The sequence below is a fragment of the Tubulanus polymorphus genome, chromosome 9 (genome assembly GCF_964204645.1).
Source record: "Tubulanus polymorphus chromosome 9, tnTubPoly1.2, whole genome shotgun sequence".
NCBI lineage: Eukaryota > Metazoa > Nemertea > Palaeonemertea > Tubulaniformes > Tubulanidae > Tubulanus > Tubulanus polymorphus.
In genome coordinates this window covers 11,650,439-11,675,363 of record NC_134033.1, presented here as the reverse complement: position 1 = coordinate 11,675,363, position 24,925 = coordinate 11,650,439, and the positions used below count along the sequence as shown (strand labels likewise).

At 37.9% G+C, this 24,925-nt stretch overlaps 4 protein-coding genes across 4 annotated transcripts; 2 read left to right on the top strand and 2 right to left on the bottom strand.

Annotated features, from left to right (window-relative positions):
* Nucleotides 1-2,787: 2,787 nt before the first annotated feature.
* On the top strand, nucleotides 2,788-4,418 carry LOC141911284 (uncharacterized). Its single transcript, XM_074802283.1, has 3 exons — nucleotides 2,788-2,866; nucleotides 3,618-3,911; nucleotides 4,146-4,418. Exons 1-3 carry the CDS (start codon nucleotides 2,845-2,847, stop codon nucleotides 4,253-4,255), a joined length of 426 nt encoding a protein of 141 aa, XP_074658384.1. The 5' UTR covers nucleotides 2,788-2,844; the 3' UTR covers nucleotides 4,256-4,418.
* A 4,362-nt stretch (nucleotides 4,419-8,780) lies between these two features.
* Nucleotides 8,781-14,504, top strand: LOC141910550 (uncharacterized). Its single transcript, XM_074801243.1, has 3 exons — nucleotides 8,781-8,900; nucleotides 13,434-13,613; nucleotides 14,345-14,504. Exons 2-3 carry the CDS (start codon nucleotides 13,444-13,446, stop codon nucleotides 14,502-14,504), a joined length of 330 nt encoding a protein of 109 aa, XP_074657344.1. The 5' UTR covers nucleotides 8,781-8,900; nucleotides 13,434-13,443.
* Nucleotides 14,505-15,004: 500 nt separating this feature from the next.
* On the bottom strand, nucleotides 15,005-19,339 carry LOC141910951 (carboxypeptidase B-like). The gene is made up of 11 exons (XM_074801846.1): nucleotides 19,239-19,339; nucleotides 18,993-19,068; nucleotides 18,678-18,808; nucleotides 18,334-18,415; nucleotides 17,945-18,049; nucleotides 17,545-17,643; nucleotides 16,766-16,879; nucleotides 16,356-16,440; nucleotides 15,852-16,054; nucleotides 15,597-15,681; nucleotides 15,005-15,244 (listed from the first exon to the last, which is right to left on the bottom strand). The coding sequence occupies exons 1-11, from the start codon at nucleotides 19,310-19,312 to the stop codon at nucleotides 15,060-15,062; spliced, it is 1,239 nt and encodes a 412-aa protein (XP_074657947.1). The 5' UTR covers nucleotides 19,313-19,339; the 3' UTR covers nucleotides 15,005-15,059.
* A 3,057-nt stretch (nucleotides 19,340-22,396) lies between these two features.
* Nucleotides 22,397-24,629, bottom strand: LOC141911037 (L-threonine ammonia-lyase-like). Its single transcript, XM_074801986.1, has 4 exons — nucleotides 24,335-24,629; nucleotides 24,124-24,258; nucleotides 23,570-23,783; nucleotides 22,397-23,176 (listed from the first exon to the last, which is right to left on the bottom strand). Exons 1-4 carry the CDS (start codon nucleotides 24,497-24,499, stop codon nucleotides 22,677-22,679), a joined length of 1,014 nt encoding a protein of 337 aa, XP_074658087.1. The 5' UTR covers nucleotides 24,500-24,629; the 3' UTR covers nucleotides 22,397-22,676.
* Nucleotides 24,630-24,925: the final 296 nt, after the last annotated feature.

Sequence of the window (24,925 nt, the reverse complement as noted above, 5' to 3'; positions counted from 1 at the left end):
TCTAGAGGTAATACGGCATTGAATAATGAAAAACGGATACCATACAAAAAGGGCAGACCTTGCTCAAACTGCCCAGTCGGGTATGGGTTCTGTATGAACTCTAAACTATGCAGTGAGTTACTAATTACTGATCGATTTATCAATGCTTATCACCGGCTTATCGTATTCAGTATCATCAGCTTTAATTATGATTGATTTATCTTTTATAGGCTCACAGAAAATGTGCTCGAATTCAGATTCAAAATGTAGTAAGTTTTCATCAAGAAAAAGTCATCCACGAAATATTGCCCCTTGTACTATAGAGTCGTGTGCCGTTTTAGTACTAACTGCATTATAGAAATTTGATTGGCCCAATGGAAGATTTCACCAAGTCGGTCATCTTTCTGCGGGATTTATAGTAAATTTCATATTAAATTAGGTTTTACGCTTTTTTAGAGTCCATGGTTTTATTGAGTTAGTAATTTGGCTGACTCAAAGTAAAGATAAAATATCCCACACGAATCTATCGTCAACCCTTTTTTTCATTCACAGAATGTACAATTAATCGCTGTCAGAATGGCGGTATTTTCGACAAGTCATCCTGTTCGTGCAAGTGCAAGTCCGGTTATACAGGACTCGACTGCCGCAGTAAGTGTTCTATCAATAAGTGTCCACTGTGATAAGAGTATCGAACATCTTCATCGTATTTTGATACATTGAATAATACGTGTTCATAAGTTTATGAAATTCGTTTGCGTTATGAAGATTTGATAACTGCGCAGTGATACATTATGAAGAATATGATTGATCTTCTAGATAAATGCAAAGACGAGATACATTTCTGTAAATCGTACGTCGACCAGGGTGGCTGTAAGTGGGACTTCTCGATGTGGATGTGGATGGGGAAAGTTTGCAAGAAATCTTGTCACAATTGCGGTAAATATATACCCGTTCCTAAATTTTTAATGATATTTCTCACTCAGAAAATTTAAATGATTTCGATCTTTGATAATCAGGTGTATTGAAAGATTCGGGTGAGGCAAACCGGGCTAATTTGAAAACTAATGTAAAGAAGGTTGCCCGTATCGGTACCGGCCAGGCTGGACAAACAGATGGGGATGTTGGTAATGGGGCATCTGGAGGTGGAAATGGAGCATCCGGAGGTGGAAATGGAGCATCTGGAGGTGGAAATGGGGCTGGCGATAATAGCTGTAAAAACGTTTACGGCGATATATCTTGCGCCACGTGGAAACGATCAGGAGAATGCGAGAGAAATCCGCGCTGGATGAAAATCAACTGCGCTAAAGCGTGTCGAATGTGCGACTCGTCGTCCAGTAACAACGGTGGAAATGGAGGAAGCTCGTGTAAGAATACACACGACAACAGACAATGCGATAGTTGGGCGAAGAGAGGGGAATGCGTTGCGAATCCAGGCTGGATGTTGAAAAATTGTCAGAAATCGTGCGACGCTTGTGATAATGATTCTCAGTCGGGTAATTAAATCACATGAACTTGTTGTTCATTCACAATCGACCACAGTAGTAGCTCAGCAGGATAAGCCATCATCATTCTATCCGGGCCGCAAATACCATATTTGACCATTCACTCAATTGACAAATGGCTGGGACCCGGGTAAAAGTTTAGCTGCTCAATAAAACGGCGCCCTGCATTACATTCCCGACCGACTACTTGGACAGGAAACCGAAAGATCTACTTTAGCCACATTTTGATTGATTTATACCTAATATTTTCATATACGTCACACAAAGGACAATAGATCACAGCGACCTAATACGAAATTATATTTTTTCATAGATTGTAAGAATAAACACAGTGACGGACAATGTACAGCGTGGGCACGGAGAGGAGAATGTATCGCTAATCCCGGCTGGATGTTACCGAATTGCGCTAAAGCCTGTAATACATGTTGATATCTGGACCCGACTATTAATCAATCTTAACTTAACGCGTTAAAACTCGTCGTAAGAACATTCTGCATTAGTAAAATATACATGTACATGATTAAGATTTCCCTCTTCAAAGTATAATACTTTTTTCCTATTTCCCTTGAATAAATTCATTTCAAATTCAATTCCTTCGTTAGTTTTATTTGTTCAATGTAGCCGTGAAATAACAAGAAAAATCAATCAATCAATTTACACCAATTACAGTAAACGTCGATTCAAGTTAACTTTAATTGGAAAGTAATTTGTAGTGATACGAAACATTGACGTAGATGTAACCAGTCATATCAGGCTCGAAACCCTGACAATAATAGTTTTTAATTACTATTTATTATCGGTAGGAATGATTCAGTAATAGGGGATTTCCTGGTAATCGTGTCCTGAAATGCGTTAGCAAGTTCAACAGCAATAAAACGTTATTACGACATAATTAGTCATCAAATGTAGATACGATTTCATAAACGCAGCAATTGAATATATTCACACGTCGCATCTAACGTCGAGTAATTATCTCAACATAAAATCATGTACGATATATAAGAAATGTACTGTATCGAAATGGGCGTCAAAAATTTAAATAGATCTCTTCGCCATACAAAATATGAATATGAAAAAAACATGCTTCTGTTTCGAACGAAAAATGCAATTTTTGTAACAGCCCGAAAGCGATTAAAAGAATGAAACCATGATCAGATGAATTCGAAACGCGTTAGCAAAAATATGTGCATATAATGCATGTGAGTATATATGATATGTATTGATATTAGTAATAAATATGATTCCTATGTCCTATATATATTCACTTAATTGTGCTCTGTACTGTATAATTATATTCAATTACTTCACACACTATCAGTAGAACGTGGAACACTAGCACGAAAACACACACACACTTCGCAATATGATCTTCGCTATTTCCGCAGGTAAAAAAAGCATATGCATAACTAGTATTACAGTTTTTTATTTTTTATTTTTTAAATTCATTTGCTTAATGTTCCGAATCGTTCCCGCCACGATTTGGGAAATATTCTGAATAGATCTTCAGATTACATACTTTTATTAACGAGCGTAGTTCTGATCTGTTCTGTTCTGTTCTGGCCATCAATAATCAACTACTAAAAGTTATTTATAAGGTACTATGGATGCGCAATACGTCATCGATATTGGGCTGGACTGGTTGCGGGTCAATTCAAATCAATTCAAGTGTCGAAGTATTGAAATTTTAATGAACTATGAACTAATCGATGCTTATTTTGTAATTATATCATTCGTTTTTGACAATATAAGCAATATACGTATAATATCTTTATTAGACCGCCGGTAAACTCTGTGAAATTCGTATACTATTTCCCTTCTTGCCAGTTTGTAAAGCGCTGTGATGTGTAAATAAATCTATACTACAAATGTATAATTATCTAATTTCATGAGTTACAATAAATATTGATAGTGCAAGCATCATGATTAAGAGTTCATTCATATGCTCTGCATAAATTGATACGGCTAAATTACTGCCATCACAGACTCGATAAATGTACTAAGCGCTCGAGACCCATTTGACCATGACTGGAAGGAAACGTGAATTAATGCTACGGAATATTTTCGACGGGTAACTTTTTGCACGCTCACGATCAATTCATTACATTCTTACTATAGTGTTCGGTATTGTTTTTATAGTCATTCTCTTCGTGGCCGTTGTGCCGTCTTCATCGTCAGGCAGTCTGTGTCATTCGTACTGTCAGAAAACATACTCAGTCGATCAGTGCGAAAACATGTGTGGAATGGCTATAAATCAGTGCAGCACTAGGAGACAAAATCCACTGACGGGAGCAAGACTGGACAAGTGCCTTCGAATTGAAATCGACTTGGAACCGAAATATCAACAGTGCGAAAAACAGAGTGGTCAAGACGGCTGTAAATTTATGGTTTGCCAGTACAACGATTTTACGCACAGAGAATTCAGTAGTTTAGGTAAGAATAAAGACTTTCATTTAAAGAACCCCAGCTGACTAGATCTATTCGTATGAAATTCTTTCGGATATTCAATTCCGAGCATTTGAGCAGTTGACAACGCGATCTACCCTGAGCAATTTCGACTCAGTGGTATAAATTCAATTTCAAAGTTTATTGGAAAAATATTTACTGACACGCCATCTCGTTGAATATCTGTTGCTTCAATTCAATGTATATGTATGTTTGTTGTAGGTTACAGAAAGATGGATAGTTTGAGGGATACGCTACAACAACTAGTGGATAGTTTAAAGGATGGTGTCCAGGGAAAAGCAGGGGCCCAAGAATGTGTGAATAGCCTGTGACCGTTGACTCAAATTTCACCTAAGCGTCGAGGCTGCGGCGCTGTTTTTCCTTACATATTTATATACGTTTTTCAATTCTGTACAAAATATCCATAACTATTATTTTGTTTAGTATCAAATTGAATTGGATAATTATTTTTTTCTTATTTACACAACTATAACTATATGCGAGCGGTTAATTGAATTCATAACAATTTTCTGTTTGCACTGTTGAAATATATCTATATATATTATTTGTCTTGTTTGTCATAGTTTTTTAGCATCGCTCATTCTCAACATCGTTACGACGTGGTTGTAGACGATAGCTCCAGCATCTCAACGAGACAGCGAGGGCCCGACTGAAATAGGGTATAGCACCGTGGTTGATCACTTTGGTTTTGCGTGAATTCATTGAAGAGTTTTGACACATAAAGCCCTATATGGGTAACCAGTGCAATGAGAATGTTCGTGATGGTGGCCCTTCTTAACAAATAGAAACCCACAGTAGTGTTATGATAGGCAATTTTTGATTTTTATCAAACATGCGTAAATCGATAGCAGTTGTATGTTCATAATACATACAACTCAATTCACTGGGAATTCCTAAACGGGCATGTTTTGACTTATGGTTCTTCGATGTCTATTTGCTTTTGTTCGCTAGAAATTCACAAACGGGCAAGTTCTGGCTTAATGATTGTTTAATGCTCATTTGCTTTTGTTACTGGTTGAGTGTATTGTCGGATTAATAAGAAATATTTTGGATTTAGTTTTCAAGACAATAGTAGAAATCCTAGGGGATTAGTCAAGTGTCAACGTCTACATGTTTGGAAACCGAGACAACTCCGGGCTTGTTTCGTAACCAGGTTGCTAAGAACATTAATTCTTGGGGGCCTGGTGGGCGAATCAGGTCCCGAGGTTGGTCGTCGGCCCTCCCAAAATGTGGTGGCGTTGGTCACGAGAATAGTTCCCTGGAAACCAAATTTTGATAGTATAAAAATAAGAGACATAGCTGGACTAGTCGGAGAGTACTCGGGAGAGCAACGGGGTAGCTCCGGGAGAGCACCCGGAAGAACAACGGGGAAGAACACACTCAAGAAAGTAGGAAACAAAAATTGTAAAAGATATCGATACTTCGGAGACACGAGTCTAATAAAATAGTTGTGACGAGTATCTAGATTTCGGAATATATACACATGAGTTGTTTATTTATTTTTGGTCTCGGGTCAAAATTCAATTTGTGTCGTTGTGCGGAGCTGAGGAAGGGTACGCTCTGCCACGATATTTCGGTTCCTTCTTCGGGTCGCATAACAGCAGATACAGAGAAGCTTAGTTTTTACTTTCTCTGATGATAGGGATTAGAGTTTTTCTACATATCTACTGTGGGTTTTTATTCGTTAACTCTACACTGAGATTGATATCACTATAGTGGTGACCTTTCTTCTTTAACTTCGCCCAGCCTATTGTAATGTATGCAAAAGCGTTGGACAATCCGTAAATATGCTGCATTTGAAGTAACCGCTGAAGTAGCTGAAAAATGTCATAAATCGTTACCAAGTTATCAAAAGAACTTTGAGAGTCTTCAATCATCATACCTGCGCCCTTTTTTCAGTGCAGTGTCCCCCAGGAGGTGGATGAATCCAGTAATCCTGCTGATCCGCTCCTGCAAAACGAAACGGTTTTCGCATGTTTCATTACATTCTGCCATTTTTATGAAACAGTTTCATAATCAATTAATAAGATTAATCGACTTAAAACGTTCGTTATCTCGTTGCTTGCATCGCAGACGAAATGGAGACTATGTCTATCTTGAGATAAATTGAAAGTAAGAATATGAACGAATGAACCAATTTCCGTAATAAAAAAGGAAAGAAATATTATATCAACAACCTTGTTTATGGTAACAAACTTAAGAGTATTAATTGTATAAAAGAATCCCGAACGGACGTTGAGGATGTGGAGCATGGAAAATGAGAAACAAGGTAAGATTATCTTTTTTAGTCTATACCCCGCCTTTTCATAAACTCTACATCTCGACTATGGGATATACAAAATTTGACATGTTTATTTATTTAAAAGTCACGTGTATCTATTTTGAAGAGATAAATTTACGTGCAAATTAATGATTTGTAGAAGTCTTAAATAGACGTGATGTCGTAGTTAGTTTGTCAACCAGTGCCGGAGACTAAACGGAGGATTAACAAACTCCGAGAGTCTGTTATACAAAGTGCATATTGTGTTCGAACACTAATGTGGCACAGTAACATGAAAAAGCGCATGACCGAACAAGTCCTATTAGCAGAATTCAAAAGGAATTTTCTCTAGCCATTTTGGTCCCATATTCAACAATCACATACTAGAATAGGTTTTTAAACGATTAGAGATGTGCATGGTAAGTCCGGGTGTAATTAGGAAGCAAAAAGGAATGTTTCCAAAATCATGGTATGCGCACACTCCCTGAGACACCACAACTTAGTAGATTACATTTAGTCTTGCCGAACATACTTCTTTGTCGACTAGATACGAACCAGACAATAAACCATCGCATGTCGGTAATGAAATAGCTCCCAGTCGAATAGCGTAGGTGTTTTTCCGGTATTTACGATCGGGCATTCGTGGAAATAAAGAGAAAATGAAAACAAAAACTATACTATGATATTGTTGACTGTTTTCCGCCCCTCCAAGTTAGATACACAGCTGAAGAATAGATTGTTTTGTGGCAATGACGGAAAATACAAATAAATGTTTAAGAAAAAAAATCCGACCTCGAATTGAGGGATCTACGTCATTTTTGCTTCGCTTTTCGAACAAACGTTCAGAAATGGATGTAAAATGTTCCTTTTCTAGTGTTCGACTGCAATATCTACCGTCCTGTGGAAGGTGCCTTCAACCATGTAGTCAACGCGAATATAGGACAATAGATTTTTCATGTTTTTATTTCTTACGGGTTTTTCATACAAAATGACTATATGTAAATGTTTTGCCAAGCAGCCGATCAACTAAAACCGGACAAACTGTCGCAGCAGGTCGCGGTCGTGGTTGGTAGGAATAAAATCACGATACCAGCGAATCGTGGCCAGTCGTGGAAAGTGCACTATGCTTAGGTTAAGATAAATGGGTAGGTAACACAACACTGGCTTAATCTACCGGAATGGAAAACATCTATTTCAACTCATTTTGTAACGAATATTTACGTTTCATCGATTGATATTTCATTTCTATCGAAGAAAGATTTTGAAACATTTTATTTAATATTCTAGAAGCAAATTATTAGATTTGAAGCGCTGAGATAATATCGTCAAACTCGACCAGTATTTTTGAGCGAGAAAAAAATCTTTTCATAGATTCTAAGATTTATTCACGTTGGAGTTCAAATCGTAACGCTGTCCGTAAATAGGAAACATTTCTTACAATACATTCTTTCGATTTCGGTTTCGGTAATAGATTCTAGTCAAAGTGATATATATAAGTCTCCAGTTCTCGGACACATCAGATGGAATACTAGGTGTTTGAGGGTGAATTGAAATACTACCTGTAAAGGTCGGGAGCGATGATCCCAACACCTACACCAAAAAAAGAAACAAGCTTCAGGAATTACCACGTATTTCGAGCTAAATAGATAATCTTATGTCTTGAAGGCTTTTTTAACGAAAGATCTTGTCTTCTTTTCTCGCGTGTATTTTTGTATCATAGCATAACCTTCCTTCAAAATCGGCTTAAGATTTTTAAATCACGGCTCAGATCAGATGGATAGAGATAATACCAGTTTATTTTTTAGAAATACTGCTTTTACCCAGTTGTTAAAGGAATTGTCGCGTTGTACAATTCCCTGCACACCCCCGATGATAAAAATGGGCATATCTACAAACGTCTCGTACCATGTATATTAGTGAATGAACTATTTATCATTGATATACGCATAATTTCATAAGCTCTTATCGGATACGGACTGTTTTTAGCATTAGGGCTTTGCACAATTGGGATGAGACAACAATTTTGAAAAACGGTGGTGACACGAGTTATAATGACGTCATGGATTTTTACCAGTACTGGATGGCGCCGCGTAGTGACACTTATCATTTATATAAAGTGGCTTCAATTTCAGATGAGCTTTCTTTTGGCCATCGCATTTAGTCACCTAGTAGCCACTAGCAGAACTTAAGTCTCGACCGACGGAAGATTACGCTTGTTTACGTTTCAGAATGCTATCCTATCGACGAACCGGATAGAAAGAACTGATAAGAACTGTTTTTGAGACGGGCATTTCAAAGGTAAAATTTATATTATATTCGCAAATTGTTTCTTTTTGCATTCAACGCATATATTCATGTTTTGAGTATGAAATTCTTCGTTGTTTATGTCAAGAGTGTGGTGTGATAAGAAACGTTTGATTGCCGACAGTGACTACAAGGTTTCCACGAACAGATCGAAAAGGTCATTTCGTGTTCTGCGGGCATCAAACGCCGAATACAAATGAATGTTTTTCAGGGTCGGTTAGGTGAAACCATTTAGGTAAAAGTAGACCTAACATGTATGTGTGAACGGACTAAGAATGTGCATGAATGCGAGAGTGTGAGCTTGCGGCCTTGCGGATATAAGTTATCTTCTAACTGTATCGGTCGCACAGGGTTTCTACTCAATTCGCGAACAAACTTAATCCAATTTCGAGGTTAGATACCCAATTCTGAAGTAGAATATATACGCATCAGAAACTGGGAATTCTGTATTTTGGTAACCATCCTATCTTAAAATTGAGGATTGACCCTGTTATTTATTCAATTGGTAGATTTCGTTTGATTTTGGATTTGAATCGGTGTCCCTTGCAAACCCACCACACCTGCCGGGAGCGAAACAGGGGGTTTTAATCGGAAATTGCAGTACAGATATATTCGGTGATGTCATCGGCGGTCAATGCATGTGCTGTATTCATTGGAATTCAAAAAGAGTTTTTAGAGATATATTTTGATAATTTTGATACAAATAGTAGTCTATACCTTCGGCGCATCTAGATTCACCACGAAACTGATAGCAGGACTGAGTTCCACTCAATATTGATAATCGTAAAATAATAATCGAGTGAAAATTTAGTTCAATTTTCACTGTATACTATTTTCGATAATCTCAACTATTTACAATTTTGATAAAGCTGTTTACAGATGTGTCAACAAGCTATCGCTGTGGATAACGCACAGTTTTCCAGTTGTGAGTTAGATTCTGATCCAGGGAACGTTAACCAGAAATTGGCAACTGGTGCCCTGGGTCCGGTTCGTGTGGAGAGGAAGCTAGGCGACCCGTGGATCCGCTATTCAAATATTCATTAACTCGCTCGCTGAAAGTCTTTACTCACGTTAAAACTTCCTTGAAAGTTTAAGATTCAATTTCATAATTCTACCGACATCAAGTGAGTTAGAGTTTCAACGAGTAATCGTGACGTCTGCAGCCTTTGAACAACGACGTCGTTAAACATCAATCGGTGTCAAAAATGACCAACCGTCTGAAATCATTTCATTTTCCAATTGAATGTCGTCAAAGTGCGGTCATCCGTGAAACTGCGATTTCTACCGAACTTTGTTCGTCCGCCATCCAACAAAAGCCGCTACGTTGCGTGGTCGTCAAGATAATAAGATAATCCTTTCATGACTCGAAACTTTTCTTCGGCTTTTCGTTGTAAATTGTACCGTTTGATATACGTTTTTGTATACTTCACTGACAACAAAACCTGAGACGTCTTTGATTTGATTAAATTTCGTCGAAATTCGTTTCACAAAACTTGAACAACTTCTTCTCAAGTCAAGCTACGTAGGCACCTACAATTAATACTAGTATATTACTGAATAAGAAGTCGATCAACGTACCTGTTCCATCGACATGGAATTAAATACGGTTAAAACCTTACAATATCTAGAAAGTAAAAATAGATAATCAGCAATTACGCGTGACACAGAAGTAGGTAATCTTAATAAGCTAATTGAGGTCGGTAAATTTCTAGTTGTATATATTAAGTTTCAATGGAGAGACATTTCCCTGGACCAGGTGCACTCTTAAAATTAGCGTCGATGTTGCTAGGATTGGAACGACATGACACACGAAGCCATTCCGCGATGATATCGGTGCGCATATACGACACCGTACTGTATATTTACACGACTTAAACTCAGTCACGTCTGAAGCCACGCCAAAAATACTCAGATCCGGTCATAAACCTGGCATTAACACGCATACGCGTTACCTAAGTCTAATTTATCGAACAGTCGACGGAGAAAATTCATTTATTTCCGAGAACTTACTTATTAACCCGTGGCATCGACCCTAAACGTCGCGCGTTACACCGATTACCGACTAATACAGGAACAACTATCTCAAAAATTAAAGTTTATGACTTGAACGGCGGCGTCAATTTTTTGTCTACAAGCTAACTGAAATTGCCGGGGAGACTAAGACAAATAGGGACTGAAGATATTCCGTATCACAAACCAGTTACCGTCTTTGTGACCTCAGCTACAGTCTTTGTGGTTTGATATTTCTATATCCATAATTGGGAATACATTGCTTTACTGAAAAGAACTATCAGAATCAATGCCACAAACAACACAAAAACCGATGCAGAAAATACGTTTTTTAGATTGAGAATAGAATATTGTGTAAATGAATGAAGCAACGCGGTAATTCTATATAGGACAACTTTCGGAAACGACAAGCTCTTAAAAATTCACTGATGCTTTAAAATTGACTGGCTGGAGTTTGTAGTTGCACCCTCTCACGATTTGTGTAGGTGGTACCCGCAGGTGAATAGAAAATCTGTGCGTTTTGTAAGGTTGCGTGTAGGTGAAACTGTACTGCTGACGAACCACGCCATTTTACTAAATTTAGAGTATATAAAATTAATTATTTCCACTTTCATCGGGATATGTATATACGCGTAATTGTACACATCGGATACAAGTTCTACTTCAAGTGATAGTAATGGGCGACGTCCGCAGAGAGGGGTGTGTCGTCTGAATGCATGGCAGACGGCATTGTGAACGACGGATGGCGAATGTCATTTCTTAATTTACATGTCATCTTTTAACGAAAAGACATCATCTTATAGAGCCTTACGAAACATTTGATATTCATACAACAAAACAAATTAATTTCATTCGATAATACAGCTTACATCAATTCGATATCAAATGATGGCATTGCGTACTTACAAGGCTGTATATTAAACGAGCCTACTTACTCGGCGTTCATTTAGAAGTGATATTCTATTCGATGTAGCTCAATCTAGAATATTCAGATTTACCTTGATCCTACTGAAAAAGTTAGCTCGTAAACCGAATAACAGTTAGAATAGAGTAAAATGTGCTTTTCTGTTTCAATCTCTTTTTTAGCTTATATGGCATAAAGGGCCGGATTTAAAACAAACGCAGGGGCATACTTAACTGGCGATTGATAACACATATTATACGCATTTATTTAGCATTGACTCAATCAACAAAGTACAAGTATTAAGTGTTAAGACTAATCCGATATAAGTCCTCGTAAACCTTCACTTCTCTGCACTGACAGCAGGAACGGTCAATATATAAAGCTACGTTTCTTTTATTTCGAATTGAACGATTTAAATTTAATGGTAATCAATTAATCATATTATGAAGAATTCTTATCGATTTGAATTCGCGTAATGATTCATTGATACATCTAGAACTATGATACGTAACGATGGATTCTCATCGCAGTTTTGTCAACAAAATATTTGTTCGTTTACGCAGAAATTACTGATGGATTCTAGAGTGTTATTATCGCCATTATTTCTAACAGTAGTACAATATCGTTCCGACTGATATTAGAAAACTTCATAGCGGATTTTAAAGAAAGATTTTAAAAATACATCAATGATTCCTCGCCTTTGTTGGCTTAATCTAATCTCCTTCACATTTCATCAAAATGTCCCATACTTGTATATATTTACGTATAACTTTGTATATAGTTTTGTATATCTTTATGGCATGTCGTAAATTGTGGAAATAAATTATCATATTATTATATATATATATATATATATATATATATATATATATATATATATATACATATATATATATATATACATATATATATATATATACATATATATATATATATATATATATATATATATATATATATATATATATATATATATATATATATATATATATATATATATATATATATATATATATATATATATATATATATATATATATATATATATATATATATATATATATACTAAAATGTTGACCGACGCTGGACTAATGAAAGCATCTGTAGATTTCGTGATGGTTTCTATTAGAACGACGAGGACGTGTATGAACTAGAATTTCTGTATTACGTCGTTGCATGATTCGCAATTAGTTCATAATACATTTCAAGTTGCGGCTTGATGGATTGACTGGGTAAGAGTTTAAGTCAGTAGCGATGGACAATGATATATCATAGAAGTCATTCTTCAATTTCCAGCGTTTACACCTTAAACCAGGATGTCGCCGGTTACAAGATTTGTGTAAGTGGTTTTTATTTCATTCACCAGAAATCGAATTTTTGTTACCCCGCAGCTGACCATAGAGTTTCAGAGTTTTCCGTTTAAGAGTCCATGATTTCACGCAAACGGGATGGTGCGCGTTTTCGAAAACTTTTAACGATGAGCGACGCGGCAAGATTTTGGGAATTCAAATCGGATATCTCCTCTAAATCGTGAAAACCTAAATCGTTCTGGAGTGGTGCTATGAACGTCGCATCGGTGTGAAAACCTCCCTATGTATATAATGCTTAAAATTGTATAAATTTTCAACTAAGGTGGTTTTAAAAAGTCGTATATTTCGTGTCAATTGATGTTGCTCATTTCCTATGTACAGTGTATCAATGTATATTGCATGTATGTATTATGTACATCAGATGATGGGATTACGAGAATCTCGCGAGAATCTCGCGCCAATAGTAACACGGACTCCTCGTTCTTAATGATTTGAACTACTTGAAACTAATCACGATAATCTCCACACGTCTTAAATAAACCCAGGCCATTCCGACTTAACGATTAATTGCTTAGGTTGACTTTGCTCTTTATCGTAGAACACCACTGATGACACGCACACCGTTCCCACCAATCAAACTCACTACTACCTGATATCAAACTGCTCTAACCGTACGGATGTATATGAATTGTATCTTTTAGTTTTGTGCTTATGGCGGTCGCTTGGTTGCTCGGTGTTGCAATGGTGTCGGCCATCTTTACGGGCGTGCACACCGGGGATTTGTGCATAGCGCAGGAATACACGCATAAAGTAATAATTAACGGAATTAATCAATACATCGATTTGGGACAATGCGCAGTAGTAGCGTCATATTTTATCAGGTAATCTTATCTATATTTCTTATCCATGATTCTTTTCTCTCACAAGCTATAAGAATATAATCGCGCCGATGATATATCTTCGATAAATCATATGGAATTTTAACGAACTATAGCGCGTGGCCAACATCGAAAATTATAAGTGTTTTTCTCGAATTTCTACGAAGCCCCTGAACAACCCCACGTTACGCAAAAATGTAAACTCTCGAAAACTTCAAACCTAATTGATCCGGTCATTTCTTCGATGATAAGAGACAAGTGCTATTCGACCTTGAACTTTTGATTGATGATCGACGGTCGGATATGTAATCGATAAACAGTGTTGCATAGCTCGGTGGTCAGTATATTCGCCGCTGAGTTTGTTGTTATGGGATTAAAAGACAAATTTTGAGTAGGAAATTCGGAAGATATATTTGCAAATCCCGATGATACGAACGCGAAGGAATGTAGAAAGTCTCGGAAGTGCTTGAAAATTCTTACTTTTGATTGAAAAAACTACTATGGTATTCAAAAAGTATTTTACCTTTCACAACAATTTCAACAAGTGCTTAAGTGCTTACTATGGAATTTTGGTCTCCCAAATTAATTTTGGATAATTATGTGGGCTTCAAAACGGGGGCTGCGATCTTACATGATAAGAATAGTGTCACTTCTGCCTTAAAAAAGGTGCTTAGTAAACAATACTTTACTACTATGCAGGAATCCTGTTTATAATCTTTCAATTTTCTTTCCAGGCCGACGCTCGGTTTCGAAGGACAGACGGCCGGATTCACGGAACTCGGTCGCGGTTGTTGTTGCACAGTAGGGCGCTACACTATACGAACGATTCTCATAGGACAAACAATAATTCGTTACAAGAAAATCACACAATGTCGTTGTGTACCGTGTATATGAGTTATCTTTCAGATAGAAAAAAAAGAATCTCATTTATTGGATCTTCCACAACTGGTCAATAATGTTATTATTGTGAAGAGTATGTATTATGAGAATATAGGCTATCATTGTTTTCGCAAATACGCTTTGACCTAAGCGACTTGATATTCAGAAATACGCCCCCTGTCGACGATCAGGACATCCTTTCCCCACCACAACGGTTGTCGTCCATCTCATCTCCACTGCAGTTAATGTTCGCTTTATTTGATTCTTTAAGGCCCGGAATAAGGAAAAAGGAAAAAATTTCCTTACCCACAAAGATCTACATAAAGGTCGTAATTGGTTAGGACTAAAGTTTAATTCCAGTCTTGACTTTATAGCAATTGTAGTTGTTATAAAATCGCTATCGTGAATTCGTTTATGATACAAACAGAGGTTTTGAATATAATCAAACTCAACAATCGGTAATCGTAAAGATAATGACTAGAACCTGTAAAATGCGTAATCGAAAACAAAACGTGAGCCGATTTTAATTGAAGAACCTGTATATGCGATCTTTATTCATTCTCTCAGATTTCAATTGTCGAGGACATGTCGTAACAATACGACAAAGGCGTGCCACGTGTGTCTACCTGTTGGCTCAATGAATCTAGCTGGTAACGCGAAACCGTATCTTCCGTTGTCCGGTAATTCGATCGTGTACGAGTACTTAATTCCGGCGACCCCTTTCGCCCAGTCGTCCGATCCGCCAGCTGCTGGATCTGTCATAAACAGAAAAAAGTAAAACTCCGATATTCGTGTAAGAAATTAAAAAAAAAAAAATCTATAAACGATGGGAGTTTACGATTTTTTGGCAGTTTAGGCTAAGAAATTCATTTTTCTCTTATCCGCTGAGCTTAAAATTTAACGCGGCCGGCCGCCGATCTACGTACCCTGTACATTACCTTTTTAATGAAGATCAAGCTAACCCAGATCCGGTACGATTTACAAAATCCCGGCCGATTCGGGAAAACAAGGTATCATTTTAAGCGTTACGCCATCTCAGGCGATAAACGGAGCGCTAGCGAGTTCTCTCCCCTCGATTGAATTGACTCCCGGTCTTAGATTACTTACATAGGGCAAAGGCAGAAGTTCCGACCGTGTAGCGTGGTCCATTCGCTGCTCGGATAGCACCAACTGCATTTTTAGCTAGGCTTTCCTGAAAATAAAAAACCCCACTCGGTTTATGGGATTCAAGGTCCGTACCTGTAATCTTAAATCGTCAGTTAAAAATTGAGGAACGGTCGTTTCTATATATTTCAACTAAATCGTTTCTTTCGCCCTTTATCGCCATTACTCGAGGGATCTATTTTCTCTATGTACACTTACGAGTTGTTTATAGTCATCGGGCAGCACTCTACCATAGCCCCATGGCGTCAGAAAATACTGACCGAACGAATGAAACGACAAATACATCCTAATCCGTTGTTTATTGGTCTCGATGAAATTCGCAACGGCTTGCGTCTCCGGTTCCGACATAGCAGACGGACCGGCGTAGGTTTCCGAACATTCGTAGCTGCTGGCTCCCTGCTCTACATTGATACAAATAGAAGTTTGTCGTTTTGAAGGGAGTTCCATAGATATGATAATGAATATCAGTTCCAATGTAGAAAGAATCTGCGTACCACAAAACCTGTACGATATTGGCCATGTATCCCGTTTTGCGAAAAAGTTAACTTCCATCTTTATTTATTCGATTTAATTAATGTAAAATATCTAACCCTTTTGTGGAACCGGTCTTTGAGAGTTAATATAATTGCATCAACATTGGTTTGAATTATATAACATAAACATTCATACATGGATTAGAGTAATCAATAAAGAAGAAGTTACCCATCCAATGATACTTCCAGTTCCTGTTTAAATCGACTCCCGTACAGTAGCGCCCTCTGCGTCTGTTCTTACGCCACATCCGATCCTACGAGTGAAATCAGATATTTTGAAAGAATAACGAACGCATTTTACCGTTTCCAGGTGCCATTTTCTCTAGCTGGGTGGTGGTTCCAGGGTAGACTTGATTGATAACCATTCCGTTACATGGCATAATAAAGCGGTGTGTCGGGCGTTTCTTTTCGTCGGTTTCTCACTTTTCAAATCAGAGATAAGGCAGGGATCGTTTCTTTTTCGGGGGACAAGCACCCATGCACCTTTTCCAAAAAGCTTGACCCACTCCTGTGTTAAGGTTATCAACTGCTACCCTCGCCTTATGTGAATAGAATATACGACAGTTTTCTAAAACTCACCGTAGTCCACGTGTATACGTAACCGTCCGGGTTTAAAACGGGAACAAAATATACTTGCACATTAGACAGTAAAGCCGTAATAAACGGATCTTTCTGACGATATAAAGTAATCACCTGGAAGAGAAATGTTGTATAAGTCTAATTTAATGGTAAACGAATTCGGCATTTTCATTATTTTCAATTATGGGATATTTTAAAAAGGCCTAGCTGGTAATGAAATCTGGAGCCAGTAACACTGTCACGGGTGTGAAGATAACGTATAAGGGTTAACCAATTGGAAATAAATCGAATTTAAATTCGAAGTCAAATTTGACCCGCGATTCTGGAATTGAGCTCTTGTAAACAGTGTTAGGCTTTTCCGCAGATAATTGCAATTCTGCTTTTAACTTGCATTACTTATCACAGTTAAATGTATGTCAACAAACTGAAAGCTTAAGTTTGAAAACAAAGACCCATACAATCTCGGTTCAGAGTTGAAATTTGAATCTGAGTGAAATATTTGAAAATGAGTTAATCATAAATCAAGATTTGAATATGATTTGATTTGAAATGTATAGTAAGTTAAGTTTGACATAGACTCTGAAACGAAGAGACGTGAAACGAAAACGCCGCCTTTGATATCTACGTCTAGCATAACCATTCGTTTTGGAGTCAGTGGTTTGACTTGGCATATTTAATCATGGATGTAAAATTATGATGTTCCTGTTGAAAAAGCTAGCATATTCTCTGATAAATTTGCATCATGGTCCGTAATATGATACCACGAATAGCACACGTACTTTGTTGATCGTGTAAAGTAGGGTAGCCGGTGAAATCCATTCTCTGGCGTGGATTCCACCGTCGATCCAAACCGCTTTCGCCGCCGTGTCTTTTCCGAACTTGACGTTGTCACAAAAAGATAACGAAACAAAAAAAAGATAAATGACAAATGTCGAAAAAATCGTATTGTTTGAAATGTTTCCGATGATGTAAAAAATGCCGGAAAGATAAATATATCATTCACAATAAAGAGCTGTAATAATGTTCCGTTAGTAATAGTATCTCACGGAGATCTCCGATGAGTCGTTCACGGAGATCACCGAGGAATTTCTCACGTAGTTCTCAGACGTCTTGGGTTCGAATCATGTTTTACTAAACGTCTTGCATTGTTCAGATCGATAGATGAGGATTGCTTTTTACCTTTATTCCTTCTATGGTCCTACCTTCAACAGTTTTACCGATAGAAAACCTACTGATTGGCAAGTCCAAATTGTTCATTACAGCACTTTCCATATAGCTAACAATCTGTAAAGAACAAGTTATCAACAATCAAAGCCAGTCGCTAACCTACGTAGACTATTGACTCGGATGTTACTCGACGGGTGAACCAGGTTCTTGAGGTTACCATATCTTTGGCCAAATGGTCTACTTCCTGTCAAAAATGTGTAATAGGATTTGTGGTATATGTATAACACCCTCGACAAGCCTACGGTAATTTTAGGCGAAACATTGCCGAATTACATTGGCCTTAGTAGATTCTCATAAACCCGTCAGAAATGCACCAAACGAGACATTGCAAATTCGCTTACTTCTTTATATGAATGGTACTGTGATAAACTCAGAGCAGACCTGTGGATACCAGGCGGTGTATTTCGCTGCTCTTCGAGAGATCTGAAATTATCATTTATATCAACATAGTTGTGTTTGAAGAAAAACGTTTGGTTTTGCAAGATAGCGTCAAAAATCCTCTTAGCTTAGTTTTACTTTGTATTGTTGGTATTTTTTCACTTGAAGTGAATAAGACAGTACCTTGTCTATGCAAACCAACACAGAGCATGTGTATTTCAAAATGGTCATCATTTTAAGAAAACACCAGCGATTATGAAGAAAAGCCTACGGTGTAATGAGGTTTCGACTATATTCTATATCCTACTTTTGGAGATCGTCAATGGTCACAACGAATTTGATTCCTCTGTTGTTCAACATCTTTACAATGTATTCGAACGATTTCGGAGGAATACTAATCATTCCAGGCTGCCCGACAGCCATCTTCCATTCGTCCAACTGAAATATATCGACAAGTCCGTCTATATACAAAGCTCTTTTTTCTATTTACAAAATATCAGAAATTCGAAATTGTTACTAATGTATTCACAAATATCTGAAATTCATGAACACGCATTTGTAGCAACATCTTTCTACACAACTAGTAAAACTGACATGTGTGAAATTCATTCGTGAAAAAAACCTGTTCGCTCTTTATAAATCCTCGAATGTAATCCAACTGGCCTTGAGATGTAGGTTGAATTCGTACCACTTTATACCTGTCGACGATGAAAAGATGAAAATCTCAAAAGTTGTTCCAAATGAATCACCGACTTCGACCGGGACTGAATAAAATGATAAGCCATAAAAGACGGACAAACTGGGATACGAACTTTGCTTGGAAATATCTATGGGTATATTTGCCTTTCTGATCGTGAACATGCCTTACCCATCATATCGAACTGCAGCCCCAGCAGCAGAGAACAGTACTGCTACAAGCAAGATTGTCGAGGATGGCACCATCTTCTGACATGTACTATCGTGTCCAGTTTGGAAGGCACCAGTTTTTATAATGTCATTAACGACTGAGGAGCTTTTTAAACACGATAAGAGTTTATCCGTCGATTAGAATTATGGAGACAGATGTTTTGTTTCCACGAGGCTTTCTAATAACTAGCATATACAGCATATTGTTCTTTACCATCATCCCCCATGCATTGCGTGACAAGGAATATTATTCATGGTCGACAAGTTGTGGCGAATCATGGAGGTTTTTTTATATTAGCCGTCACCAGGGCACCGTATACCCCTCTAGAATTCTGCACTGATCACGTTTTGCATATTTAGCCAAACCGTTTACATATCAGGACATCCATTACATTGAAGTAGAGGTGATTTACATTCATTATACTGACGAAATGCAGTCAATCGAAACAATGTCAGAAATCTAATTTTCCAATGTTTTACATAATTTAAAGTAAAGTATTGAATACCAGTATTGTCCTATCCGAGCCACTGAAGTCGGAAATCTGTAATACATTGCTATCTATTATTTCAACGTCATATATTGACCACTATACGGGATATATGAAAATCCGTTATCGCTGCTTTGCAGCTATATTTATTCATTGATATTATTTCTGTTGTGTAGACCTGTATCATATTTTCATAGTGTACTTTGAAATGAAAGGAACGAACGCGCATCCAAATTGTCGACGGACTATACAAATGTGGTTAGATTACGAGCCGTTTAATATTCAAGCTTATTCAAGATTATCCAACACGTTTTATTTGATCTAAATACTGATCGAATTGCATTATTTACGTTAATTCATTCCACTTTGAAAGCCTTATCATTCGCTTAGTATTTATACACTTATATTTTATTCATGAGTCTTATTCATAAATGAGTTTTCATTCATGAGTTTTATTCGTAAATGTCGCGTATTAATACCTTATAGTCACTGTTTCACTTCACAGACCCGATGTTTTCTATACAGTACAACGTTATTTCGGGATTAGATCGATCGTCATGAGAATAAACAGCGATTGAATAGAAATGTATACACTCCTCGACATGCGCGAAAAATAAACTATTATTGAATAGACTCCTCGACAAGCTTTAAAGAAGTTACGCGTTTTACATCGAAATGCTGCTCAACGTCCACGAGTCTTCGTTCTACTAAGCAACATTTAAGGTGTGACAAGTGGATACGGTGGTAGACATCGGGTAAACGAATCCAAAATGATGAACGAGGAAAGTGAGGATCTTGTTGATAACAAGGTTTACGGAGCAATATCTAATGCTGTTGTTTCCAAATCGGAAGAGGAGAAATCTAGTCCTTGGATGACCCGGTATCAGTGTAGTCCTGTAGTTATTGTCTGTATTGTAAGTATGGCATCATTGATAATTGAACTATCGGCAGGTACTATAATGGCCGTAACGTATGATCTTCTACGCGAAAAACAACACAATTCCTCAGACGATCAGTGGGTTACCGTCAAGGCCACAATTACCGAATCGACTTATAGTTTCGGGACGATCTTAGGAAATGTTCTAAGTGGCAGTCTTACATATAGATATGGACATGTTAAACCGTTTTGGTTCGGTCTGATGACCGGACTCGGTGGTATCTTCGTGTCAGCCTTAGCGTCAGTGTGGTGGGCTCTAGCGATTGCAGATTCGTTGGTTGGACTATCCATTGCGTTTACCCTCAATGCTGGCTTAACGATGGTCGCCGTCACTTTCGAAACTGGTTCGGCAAGAGATATTGCACTAGCGGTCATATACAGTTGTCGACACGGTGGAAGTATGCTTGGTTATGCGGGCTGTTTGTACGTTGTTCGATGGATCGGGCGCGCGGCTCCGTTTTGGATACTTTTCGCGGCATTAGCGATGACCATCGTCGTCCGAGCGTTCGTGAAAATACAAAATAATTGCGACGAAGAATCGAGAAATAAAAAGCCGTTTCAACTCAGCGTGGTTAAATCGATGCTCACCGACGGACAAACGTTAGTGCTATTCGGGCTTGACGCCATGGATGTTATTTTATGCTTTATCTATATTAGTTTTGTACCGTATTGGATGATGGAATATTTGGATGTTGCGAACTGGCAACTGGCGACAATAAGACTGTCAACAGCCGTGCTTTTTCTTTCAAGTACAAACATTTTTGGATTATTTGTTTCGAAAACTAGAAATCGCCGATGGATTTACGCTATAATTTATTATATATTGGTGATAATTTCGATGGTCTCTTTTCCGTTCATTCAAAATAGTTGGCAGGCGTTCGGTCCGGATAGTATATCTATACTAGCATTCAGTTTGCTGGGTGCATTTCTCCATCCTTGGTTGTCAGATATCGCGGATAAGAAATTCGACCAAAATTACGAGACAATATTTGCTTTAGACGTGGTGCTCTGTCGGTTAGCAGCTATCATAGTATCGATATGTGCCGGTGTCATACAGCCATATGTCGGCTATCCATCAATATTTATAGGTTTCGGTATTTTGAATTTCATTTACTCGTTTACTTCGTTATGTGTGTGTGATATATGATACAGTTGTTGTGATAATACATGTCGTTACGCACCAAGCTGTACAACGAATGCTTTTAAACAGATTAACGCAATTAGTCTAGTAAGCATGCTATGAGGGACACAGGTTCGGTCATTTTATCTGTTTCTTAGTCTTTGAAATACGTGTTATAAAAACATGCAGAATTTTATTTTAGCATGTTATCTGTTATATGTCTTTGAATACATGCTGTAAGAAAAATCATGCAGACTTTTATTTTGTTAATATCTTTTCCTTTTTCCTGGTGGAGCTGTGGTTGATGCTGTCAAAAGAAGAGAAGTCTATTTATCGTAGGATCCGGTGTTATTGTAGTCCTGAACTACAATTGAAGCAGGTACTATAATCACTGTAACTTCTGAAATCCTACAATAACTTCAAATGAAATATCATCAGAGGAGCAACAGGCATCAGTAGAGGCTCGACATGGCCTCTTAAACGCATGGACGTGAAACGAAAACGACTCAAAGCTGTTCGGCAGTATTGCTGGTGGGTAAAACGAGTATACAATATAATATTCTAAAAATGTCACAGGCTGGTTTGCAGCTATATTTTTCATGTAATGTTTATAAGAAAATTTGTTTAGTAGGATAGTGGGATATCTACCGGTTTACCTTGAAGTTCTGGTCCATGAACAAACTAACGTTGATCGGGGGTCCTTAAGCTCAGTACAGTAGTAGTGTGAAAAAGTTTTTGGAGAACCCGGCCATCGATCCCGGTACCTCTCGCATGCATAGCGATCGCTCTACCATCTTAGCTATTTCCCTGTTAACGAAGCAATAAGTGATAAGTGCTTTATTGATTGAATGTTAGCTATATAGGAACGCTGCCATTAAGAATCGTCTGCAGTCTGTCGGTGTCGATATTTCCGCCGGAAATTATGCAAACGATGTTCTTCTCTTTGATCTTTCCGCTTAGTGCGGCAGCGACCGGGGCGCCACCTGCCCCTTCGGCAACCACGTGATTACGCTCGAGCACAAATCGGATCGCAGAACAGATTTCCTCTAAAGAAACGACCAGAGTTTCGTCGACTAGATTGTTTACCAAATTCCACATATCTGGAAGCACCGTATTACCACCCATCCCGTCGACGAAGCCACTCTGACTCTCACAAACAACAGGTTCTCCTGCGAGAAATGCCGATTTCAGCGGTGTAGCTGTTTCTACTTCGCATGCGTAAATTTTAGCGGATGGTTTCAATGCCTTCAACGCCGAGCCGACACCACATGTCAACCCACCTCCTCCGTATGGTACAACAACTGCGTCGACCTGAGGCAAGTCCTCAAAAATCTCAACTCCGATAGTACCATTACCTTAAAACAAAAAACATGTTTTAATCAGATTGAAGTGTTTATCTTAGAATAGAGATTGACCCTGTTAGTTGTTTTGATTTAGTATCCCATACAAACTTTTGGCCGTTGAGTCGAAAGTAAAAGGAAGCAACTGTAGATACATGTATGGAAAACACTACTAGACCTTTATATAGTAAATGTCTGGAAGATACTAATAGACCTTGCTTTATAAAATCCGAATTGGAAAGGTGCGAAAGACATATTGTACATTCTTTGACAAATGCAGGTCCACTGAGTAAAAGGCAAAGTAGATTAGGCTGCATCTAAAATCGCAATGAGCCCAAGTTTAGTCCATTAAAAAAATAAATCTGCCGTTCTTGAGTACGATACTGACTGGGAATGACAACAACCCACCTGCAATCACCGTTCGCTCAACAGCCGGATGGATAAACGTTCCCTTTATATCTTTGTACGTGCGATCTGCGATCACCTGATACCACGTTTCACGACTGACAATCGTCACTTCAGCGCCGAGTCGACCCAGCGTTTCTAACTTCATTTTTGCCGAGTCACAACGCGCTATAACCGTACATTTGATGCCTCTTTTGCGACAGGACCACGCCAATCCCTATAATTACAGTAAACAAACTTTAAGAATTGAAAGAATTATTCGGGAATAATGGGCATCGTTAAGTTACGGTAAAAACAAGCATACTATAGCAAAACTCATAGTGTAATACAACCAAAGCTTATATTAGTTCATTATGAATGTTTTTAGACCTTAGTCGGTTATGAAATGTGGATTTTGTAACAGATGCAGGGCATCTCATTTTAGTAAAAACATCCCGAAGTTCGATAAGAGACAAAGCGGACGTATTCTGAACCGGCTGACGATGCTAGTATGCACGTAGACGTTGTTGTTCTATTTTATCAATAATATCAAATATCTATCAAACATTCACATTTACCAGAGCAAAGTTTCCGGTACTTGCGGTGTAAACTCCATCGCGCAGTTTTTCATCTGGTATCGAACATAAAGCGTTGTAGGCTCCCCTCATCTTGAATGACCCACTCGAGTGTAGATTCTCAAGTTTAAGATAAATCTTGAAAACAAAAGAAAATAAATCACTTTTACCCGAGTGTGCCGTTGATGTCACGTGTAAATAAGATCTATACTACCTTTTTGTCGCTATTTTCATCGGTTAGGTTTAGCGGTACCAAAGGCGTCCGCATGATAACTCCTTCCATAGTCTTTTTCGCCGTCATTATCTCCGACAAAGGAAGCATTGTCAAACTTGCCAGATCTGTTTTAGTCTCCATAGTACTCCGGTCTATGCAGTACATGTATATGATATCGTTGTCGTGTAAACTAGTTTATATGTCATGATGAGGTCGGCTTCATGATTTCCAGGTCGGCGGCGCGTTGTTCCTAAAGAAACGACGCAAAATACACACGAGCTAGTAAATGGTTGTTCGTGCACTACACGCACAGGCTATGTACGGCATTTGCAAGCTGTGTAACGATCAATATTTTACAGATTAGTTCTGTGAACTATCGGTATATGAGGACCAAATAGCTTTATCATCTCCCGGCTTAGTAGCCTACGAGATGGTACCTTACCGGGATAGGCCCTATTCAATAACGCGAAAACTAATTTCATTGTTATAGATCTACGCCTCGAAAAATAACGCATATATCGCTTGATATTTACGACAATATATAACAAAATAAAAAATTATATAATATTATGGATCAATAAAGTGATTTTG

Excerpts from the sequence above, each read along its gene's own strand:
- LOC141911284 (XM_074802283.1), top strand. The coding sequence starts at position 2,845 with ATGATCTTCGCTATTTCCGCAG. Across the intron at positions 2,867-3,617 it reads GATCTTCGCTATTTCCGCAG|TCATTCTCTTCGTGGCCGTT; the intron begins GTAAAAAAAGCA and ends TTGTTTTTATAG. Across the intron at positions 3,912-4,145 it reads CAGAGAATTCAGTAGTTTAG|GTTACAGAAAGATGGATAGT; the intron begins GTAAGAATAAAG and ends TGTTTGTTGTAG.
- LOC141910951 (XM_074801846.1), bottom strand. The coding sequence starts at position 19,312 with ATGGTGCCATCCTCGACAATCTTGCTTGTAGCAGTACTGTTCTCTGCT. Across the intron at positions 18,416-18,677 it reads ACCATTGACGATCTCCAAAA|ATCTCTCGAAGAGCAGCGAA; the intron begins GTAGGATATAGA and ends TGATAATTTCAG. Across the intron at positions 15,682-15,851 it reads CCGATGACTATAAACAACTC|GAAAGCCTAGCTAAAAATGC; the intron begins GTAAGTGTACAT and ends TTTTATTTTCAG.
- LOC141910550 (XM_074801243.1), top strand. The coding sequence starts at position 13,444 with ATGGCGGTCGCTTGGTTGCTCGGTGTTGCAATGGTGTCGGCCATCTTT. Across the intron at positions 13,614-14,344 it reads GTAGCGTCATATTTTATCAG|GCCGACGCTCGGTTTCGAAG; the intron begins GTAATCTTATCT and ends TTTTCTTTCCAG.
- LOC141911037 (XM_074801986.1), bottom strand. The coding sequence starts at position 24,499 with ATGTACTGCATAGACCGGAGTACTATGGAGACTAAAACAGATCTGGCA. Across the intron at positions 23,784-24,123 it reads GTACCGGAAACTTTGCTCTG|GGATTGGCGTGGTCCTGTCG; the intron begins GTAAATGTGAAT and ends CTGTAATTATAG. Across the intron at positions 23,177-23,569 it reads TGAGCGAACGGTGATTGCAG|GTAATGGTACTATCGGAGTT; the intron begins GTGGGTTGTTGT and ends TTTTGTTTTAAG.